At 67.5% G+C, this 7,381-nt stretch overlaps 1 protein-coding gene across 1 annotated transcript in view; it reads left to right on the forward strand.

Moving 5' to 3' along the window:
• Positions 1 to 582: 582 nt before the first annotated feature.
• The window catches only part of LOC147091996 (uncharacterized), a gene marked incomplete at its 5' end in the record, with an annotated part of 14,635 nt that continues 7,836 nt past the window's right edge, over positions 583 to 7,381 (forward strand). Inside the window, 3 exons of the mRNA XM_085976656.1 lie at positions 583 to 1,500; positions 4,698 to 4,705; positions 5,266 to 5,398. Coding sequence (XP_085832782.1) covers positions 583 to 1,500; positions 4,698 to 4,705; positions 5,266 to 5,398 — 1,059 coding nt within the window. The remainder of the gene's footprint in view (positions 1,501 to 4,697; positions 4,706 to 5,265; positions 5,399 to 7,381) is intronic.

Consider the following 7,381-nt stretch of genomic DNA (forward strand, 5'->3'; position numbering starts at 1 on the left):
TGATCCCGGGGGTCTCTCTGGGGTTTCGGGTGATCCCGGGGGTCTCTCTGGGGTTTCGGGTGATCCCGGGGGTCTCTCTGGGGTTTCGGGGTTCCCCGGGGGTCTCTCTGGGGTTTCGGGGTTCCCCGGGGGTCTCTCTGGGGTTTCGGGTGATCCCGGGGGTCTCTCTGGGGTTTCGGGGTTCCTCAGGGGTCTCTCTGGGGTTTCGGGTGATCCCGGGGGTCTCTCTGGGGTTCCCGGGGGTCTCTCTGGGGTTTCGGAGGTTCCCCGGGGGTCTCTCTGGGGTTTCGGGGTTCCCGGGGGTCTCTCTGGGGTTTTGGGGTCCCCGGGGGTCTCTCTGGGGTTTCGGAGGTTCCCGGGGGTCTCTCTGGGGTTTTGGGGTCCCCGGGGGTCTCTCTGGGGTTTCGGAGGTTCCCGGGGGTCTCTCTGGGGTTTCGGGGTTCCCGGGGGTCTCTCTGGGGTTTCGGGGTTCCCCGGGGGTCTCTCTGGGGTTTCGGGGTTCCCGGGGGTCTCTCTGGGGTTTCGGGGTTCCCGGGGGTCTCTCTGGGGTTTCGGGTGATCCCGGGGGTCTCTCTGGGGTTTCGGGTGATCCCGGGGGTCTCTCTGGGGTTTCGGGTGATCCCGGGGGTCTCTCTGGGGTTTCGGGGTTCCCGGGGGTCTCTCTGGGGTTTTGGGGTTCCCGGGGGTCTCTCTGGGGTTTCGGAGGCTCCCGGGGGTCTCTCTAGGGTTTCGGGTGATCCCGGGGGTCTCTCTGGGGTTTCGGGGTTCCCCGGGGGTCTCTCTGGGGTTTCGGGGTTCCGGGGGTCTCTCTGGGGTTTCGGGGTTCCCCGGGGGTCTCTCTGGGGTTTCGGGGTTCCCGGGGGTCTCTCTGGGGTTTCGGGGTTCCCGGGGGTCTCTCTGGGGTTTCGGGGTTCCCGGGGGTCTCTCTGGGGTTTCGGGGTTCCCCGGGGGTCTCTCTGGGGTTTCGGGGTTCCCCGGGGGTCTCTCTGGGGTTTCGGGGTTCCCAGGGGTCTCTGGGGTTTCGGAGGTTCCCCTGGGGTCTCTAGGGTTTCGGGGTTCCCCGGGGGTCTCTCTGGGGTTTCGGGGTTCCCCGGGGGTCTCTCTGGGGTTTCGGGGTTCCCCGGGGGTCTCTCTGGGGTTTCGGGGTTCCCCGGGGGTCTCTCTGGGGTTTCGGGGTTCCCGGGGGTCTCTCTAGGGTTTCGGGTGATCCCGGGGGTCTCTCTGGGGTTTTGGGGTTCCCGGGGGTCTCTCTGGGGTTTCGGGGTTCCCGGGGGTCTCTCTGGGGTTTCGGGGTTCCCGGGGGTCTCTCTGGGGTTTCGGGGTTCCCGGGGGGGTCTCTCTGGGGTTTCGGGTGATCCCGGGGGTCTCTCTGGGGTTTCGGGGTTCCCGGGGGTCTCTCTGGGGTTTCGGGTGATCCCGGGGGTCTCTCTGGGGTTTCGGGTGATCCCGGGGGTCTCTCTGGGGTTTCGGGGTTCCCGGGGGTCTCTCTGGGGTTTCGGGGTTCCCGGGGGTCTCTCTGGGGTTTCGGGTGATCCCGGGGGTCTCTCTGGGGTTTCGGGTGATCCCGGGGGTCTCTCTAGGGTTTCGGGTGATCCCGGGGGTCTCTCTGGGGTTTCGGGGTTCCCCGGGGGTCTCTCTGGGGTTTCGGGTGATCCCGGGGGTCTCTCTGGGGTTTCGGGGTTCCCGGTGGTCTCTCTGGGGTTCCCCGGGGGTCTCTCTGGGGTTTCGGGTGATCCCGGGGGTCTCTCTGGGGTTTCGGAGGTTCCCCGGGGGTCTCTCTGGGGTTTCGGGTGATCCCGGGGGTCTCTCTGGGGTTTCGGGGTTCCCCGGGGGTCTCTCTGGGGTTTCGGGGTTCCCGGGGGTCTCTCTGGGGTTTCGGAGGTTCCCCGGGGGTCTCTCTGGGGTTTCGGGGTTCCCCGGGGGTCTCTCTGGGGTTTCGGGGTTCCCGGGGGTCTCTCTGGGGTTTCGGGGTTCCCGGGGGTCTCTCTGGGGTTTCGGGGTTCCCCGGGGGTCTCTCTGGGGTTTCGGGGTTCCCGGGGGTCTCTCTGGGGTTTCGGGGTTCCCCGGGGGTCTCTCTGGGGTTTCGGGGTTCCCCGGGGGTCTCTCTAGGGTTTCGGGGTTCCCCGGGGGTCTCTCTGGGGTTTCGGGGTTCCCCGGGGGTCTCTCTGGGGTTTCGGGGTTCCCGGGGGTCTCTCTGGGGTTTCGGGGTTCCCCGGGGGTCTCTCTGGGGTTTCGGAGGTTCCCCGGGGGTCTCTCTGGGGTTTCGGGGTTCCCCGGGGGTCTCTCTGGGGTTTCGGGGTTCCCGGGGGTCTCTCTGGGGTTCCGGAGGTTCCCCGGGGGTCTCTCTGGGGTTCCGGAGGTTCCCCGGGGGTCTCTAGGGTTTCGGGGTTCCCGGGGGTCTCTCTGGGGTTCCGGAGGTTCCCCGGGGGTCTCTCTGGGGTTTCGGAGGTTCCCCGGGGGTCTCTCTGGGGTTTCGGGGTTCCCCGGGGGTCTCTCTGGGGTTTCGGGGTTCCCCGGGGGTCTCTCTGGGGTTTCGGGTGATCCCGGGGGTCTCTCTGGGGTTTCGGGTGATCCCGGGGGTCTCTCTGGGGTTTCGGGTGATCCCGGGGGTCTCTCTGGGGTTTCGGGGTTCCCGGGGGTCTCTGGGGTTTCGGGTGATCCCGGGGGTCTCTCTGGGGTTTCGGGGTTCCCCTGGGGTCTCTCTGGGGTTTCGGGGTTCCCGGGGGGTCTCTGGGGTTTCGGGGTTCCTCGGGGGTCTCTCTGGGGTTTCGGGTGATCCCGGGGGTCTCTCTGGGGTTTCGGAGGTTCCCGGGGGTCTCTCTGGGGTTTCGGAGGTTCCCGGGGGTCTCTCTGGGGTTTTGGGGTCCCCGGGGGTCTCTCTGGGGTTTCGGGGTTCCCCGGGGGTCTCTCTGGGGTTTCGGGTGATCCCGGGGGTCTCTCTGGGGTTTCGGGTGATCCCGGGGGTCTCTCTGGGGTTTCGGGGTTCCCCGGGGGTCTCTCTAGGGTTTCGGGTGATCCCGGGGGTCTCTCTGGGGTTTCGGGTGATCCCGGGGGTCTCTCTGGGGTTTCGGGTGATCCCGGGGGTCTCTCTGGGGTTTCGGGTGATCCCGGGGGTCTCTAGGGTTTCGGGTGATCCCGGGGGTCTCTCTGGGGTTTCGGGGTTCCCCGGGGGTCTCTCTGGGGTTTCGGGTGATCCCGGGGGTCTCTCTGGGGTTTCGGGGTTCCCCGGGGGTCTCTAGGGTTTCGGGTGATCCCGGGGTCTCTGGGGTTTCGGGGTTCCCCGGGGGTCTCTCTGGGGTTTCGGGTTCCCCGGGGGTCTCTAGGGTTTCGGGTGATCCCCGGGGGTCTCTCTGGGGTTTCGGGTGATCCCGGGGGTCTCTAGGGTTTCGGGTGATCCCGGGGTCTCTCTGGGGTTTCGGGGTTCCCGGGGGTCTCTGGGGTTTCGGGGTTCCCGGGGGTCTCTCTGGGGTTTCGGGGTTCCCCGGGGGTCTCTCTGGGGTTTCGGGGTTCCCCGGGGGTCTCTCTGGGGTTTCGGGGTTCCCCGGGGGTCTCTCTGGGGTTTCGGGTGATCCCGGGGGTCTCTCTGGGGTTTCGGGGTTCCCCGGGGGTCTCTAGGGTTTCGGGTGATCCCGGGGTCTCTGGGGTTTCGGGGTTCCCCGGGGGTCTCTAGGGTTTCGGGTGATCCCCGGGGGTCTCTCTGGGGTTTCGGGTGATCCCGGGGGTCTCTAGGGTTTCGGGTGATCCCGGGGTCTCTCTGGGTTTCGGGGTTCCCGGGGTCTCTGGGGTTTCGGGGTTCCCGGGGGTCTCTCTGGGGTTTCGGGGTTCCCGGGGGTCTCTAGGGTTTCGGGGTTCCGGGGTCTCTCTGGGGTTTCGGGTGATCCCGGGGGTCTCTCTGGGTTCCGGAGGTTCCCCGGGGGTCTCTCTAGGGTTTCGGGGTTCCCCGGGGGTCTCTCTGGGGTTCCGAGGTTCCCGGGGTCTCTCTGGGTTTCGGGTGATCCCGGGGTCTCTCTGGGTTTCGGGTTCCCCGGGGGTCTCTCTGGGGTTTCGGGTGATCCCGGGGTCTCTCTGGGGTTTCGGGGTTCCCCGGGGGTCTCTCTGGGGTTTCGGGTTCCCGGGGGTCTCTCTGGGGTTTCGGGGTTCCGGGGGTCTCTCTGGGGTTTCGGGTGATCCCGGGGGTCTCTCTGGGTTTCGGGGTTCCCGGGGTCTCTCTGGGTTTCGGGTGATCCCGGGGGTCTCTGGGGTTTCGGGGTTCCCGGGGGTCTCTCTGGGGTTTCGGGGTTCCTCAGGGTCTCTCTGGGGTTTCGGAGGTTCCGGGGGTCTCTCTGGGTTTCGGGGTTCCGGGGTCTCTCTGGGGTTTCGGGGTTCCCGGGGGTCTCTCTGGGGTTTCGGGTGATCCCGGGGGTCTCTCTGGGGTTTCGGGGTTCCCGGGGGTCTCTCTGGGGTTTTAGGGTGATCCCGGGGGTCTCTCTGGGGTTTCGGTGATCCGGGGGTCTCTCTGGGGTTTCGGGGTTCCGGGGGTCTCTGGGGTTTCGGGTGATCCCGGGGGTCTCTGGGGTTTCGGGTTCCCCTGGGGTCTCTCTGGGGTTTCGGGGTTCCCCGGGGGTCTCTCTGGGTTTCGGGGTTCCGGGGGTCTCTGGGGTTTTCGGGTGATCCCGGGGGTCTCTCTGGGGTTCCGGAGGTTCCCCTGGGGTCTCTAGGGTTTCGGGTGATCCCGGGGTCTCTCTGGGGTTTCGGGTGATCCCGGGGGTCTCTCGGGTTTCGGGTGATCCGGGGGTCTCTCTGGGGTTTCGGGGTTCCCGGGGGTCTCTCTGGGGTTTCGGGTGATCCCGGGGTCTCTAGGGTTTCGGGTGATCCCGGGGGTCTCTGGGGTTTCGGGGTTCCCGGGGGTCTCTCTGGGGTTCGGGTTCCCGGGGGTCTGCGATTAAATCGGAGGCTCTCTGGGGTTTCGGGGTTCCCGGGGTCTCTCTGGGTTTCGGAGGTTCCCGGGGTCCTCTAGGGTTTCGGGTGATCCGGGGGTCTCTGGGGTTTCGGGGTTCCCGGGGGTCTCTCTGGGGTTCGGGGTTCCCCGGGGGTCTCTAGGGTTTCGGGTGAATCCCGGGGGTCTCTCTGGGTTTCGGGGTTCCCCGGGGGTCTCTAGGGTTTCGGGTGATCCCGGGGTCTCTCTGGGGTTTCGGGTGATCCCGGGGGTCTCTCTGGGTTCCGGAGGTTCCCCGGGGTCTCTCTGGGTTCCGGAGGTTCCCCGGGGGTCTCTCTGGGGTTTCGGAGGTTCCCCGGGGTCTCTCTGGGTTTCGGGTTCCCGGGGTCTCTCTGGGTTTCGGGGTTCCGGGGTCTCTCTGGGGTTTCGGGTGATCCCGGGGGTCTCTCTGGGGTTTCGGGTGATCCCGGGGGTCTCTCTGGGGTTTCGGGGTTCCCGGGGGTCTCTCTGGGGTTTCGGGTCCCGGGGTCTCCCCGGGGTCTCTCTGGGGTTCGGGGTTCCCGGGGGTCTCTGGGTTTCGGGTTCCCCGGGGGTCTCTCTGGGGTTTCGGGTCCCGGGGGTCTCTCTGGGTTTCGGGTTCCCCGGGGTCTCTCTGGGGTTTCGGGTTCCCGGGGGTCTCTCTGGGGTTTCGGGGTTCCCGGGGGTCTCTCTGGGGTTTCGGGTGATCCGGGGGTCTCTCTGGGGTTTCGGGTTCCCCGGGGGTCTCTCTGGGGTTTCGGGTGATCCCGGGGTCTCTCTGGGGTTTCGGGTTCCCCGGGGTCTCTCTGGGTTTCGGGGTTCCCCGGGGGTCTCTCTGGGGTTTCGGGTTCCCCGGGGTCTCTCTGGGTTTCGGGGTTCCCGGGGTCTCTCTGGGTTTCGGGTGATCCGGGGTCTCTCTGGGTTTCGGGTTCCCGGGGTCTCTCTGGGTTTCGGGTTCCCCTGGGGTCTCTCTGGGGTTTCGGGGTTCCCGGGGTCTCTCTGGGGTTTCGGGTTCCCGGGGGTCTCTCTGGGGTTTCGGTTCCCGGGGGTCTCTCTGGGTTCCGGGTTCCCCGGGGGTCTCTCTGGGGTTTCGGGGTTCCCGGGGGTCTCTCTGGGGTTTCGGGGTTCCCCGGGGTCTCTCTGGGGTTTCGGGTTCCCGGGGGTCTCTCTTGGGGTTTCGGGTGATCCGGGGTCTCTGGGGTTTCGGGGTTCCCGGGGTCTCTCTGGGGTTTCGGGTTCCCCGGGGTCTCTCTGGGGTTTCGGGGTTCCCGGGGGTCTCTCTGGGTTTCGGGGTTCCTAGGGGTCTCTCTGGGTTTCGGGTTCCCGGGGGTCTCTCTGGGTTTCGGGGTTCCCGGGGGTCTCTCTGGGTTCCGGGGTTCCCCGGGGTCTCTCTGGGGTTTCGGGTGATCCCGGGGGTCTCTCTGGGTTTCGGGTGATCCCGGGGGTCTCTCTGGGGTTTCGGGGTTCCCCGGGGGTCTCTCTGGGTTTCGGGTGATCCCGGGGTCTCTCTGGGTTTCGGGGTTCCCCGGGGGTCTCTCTGGGTTTCGGGTTCCCCGGGGGTCTCTCTGGGGTTTCGGGTTCCCCGGGGTCTCTCTGGGGTTTCGGGTGATCCCGGGGGTCTCTCTGGGTTTCGGGTGATCCCGGGGGTCTCTCTGGGGTTTCGGGGTTCCCGGGGGTCTCTCTGGGTTTCGGGTGATCCCGGGGTCTCTCTGGGTTTCGGGGTTCCCCGGGGGTCTCTCTGGGTTTCGGGGTTCCCCGGGGGTCTCTCTCGGGTTCCCCGGGGGTCTCTCTCGGGTTCCCCGGGGGTCTCTGGGGTTTCGGGGTTCCCGGGGGTCTCTCTGGGTTTCGGGGTTCCCCGGGGGTCTCTCTGGGGTTTCGGGGTTCCCCTGGGGTCTCTAGGGTTTCGGTGATCCCGGGGTCTCTCTGGGGTTTCGGGGTTCCCCGGGGGTCTCTGGGTTTCGGGGTTCCCTGGGGTCTCTCTGGGGTTTCGGGTTCCCCGGGGGTCTCTCTGGGGTTTCGGGGTTCCCCTGGGGTCTCTAGGGTTTCGGGTGATCCCGGGGGTCTCTCTGGGGTTTCGGGGTTCCCCGGGGGTCTCTAGGGTTTTGGGTGATCCCGGGGGTCTCTCTGGGGTTTCGGGGTTCCCGGGGGTCTCTGGGGTTTCGGAGGTTCCCCGGGGGTCTCTCTGGGGTTTTGGGGTTCCCGGGGGTCTCTAGGGTTTCGGAGGTTCCCCTGGGGTCTCTAGGGTTTCGGGGTTCCCGGGGTCTCTCTGGGGTTTCGGCGGTTCCCGGGGGTCTCGAGGTTCCCCGGGGGTCTCCCTGGGGTTTCGTGGGTTCCCGGGGGTCGTTCTGGGGTTTCCAGGGTCTCTGTCGCAGGATTTGGGATCCCCGGCGTCTCTCTCTGGTTTTCGGTTTCTCCGGGGTCCATGGTTTTCGGGGTTCACCCCCATCC

This window comes from Somniosus microcephalus, unplaced genomic scaffold, assembly GCF_052327205.1.
Source record: "Somniosus microcephalus isolate GS21.2 unplaced genomic scaffold, FLI_Smic_1.0 unresolved_chr3, whole genome shotgun sequence".
In the NCBI taxonomy this organism is placed as follows: domain Eukaryota; kingdom Metazoa; phylum Chordata; class Chondrichthyes; order Squaliformes; family Somniosidae; genus Somniosus; species Somniosus microcephalus.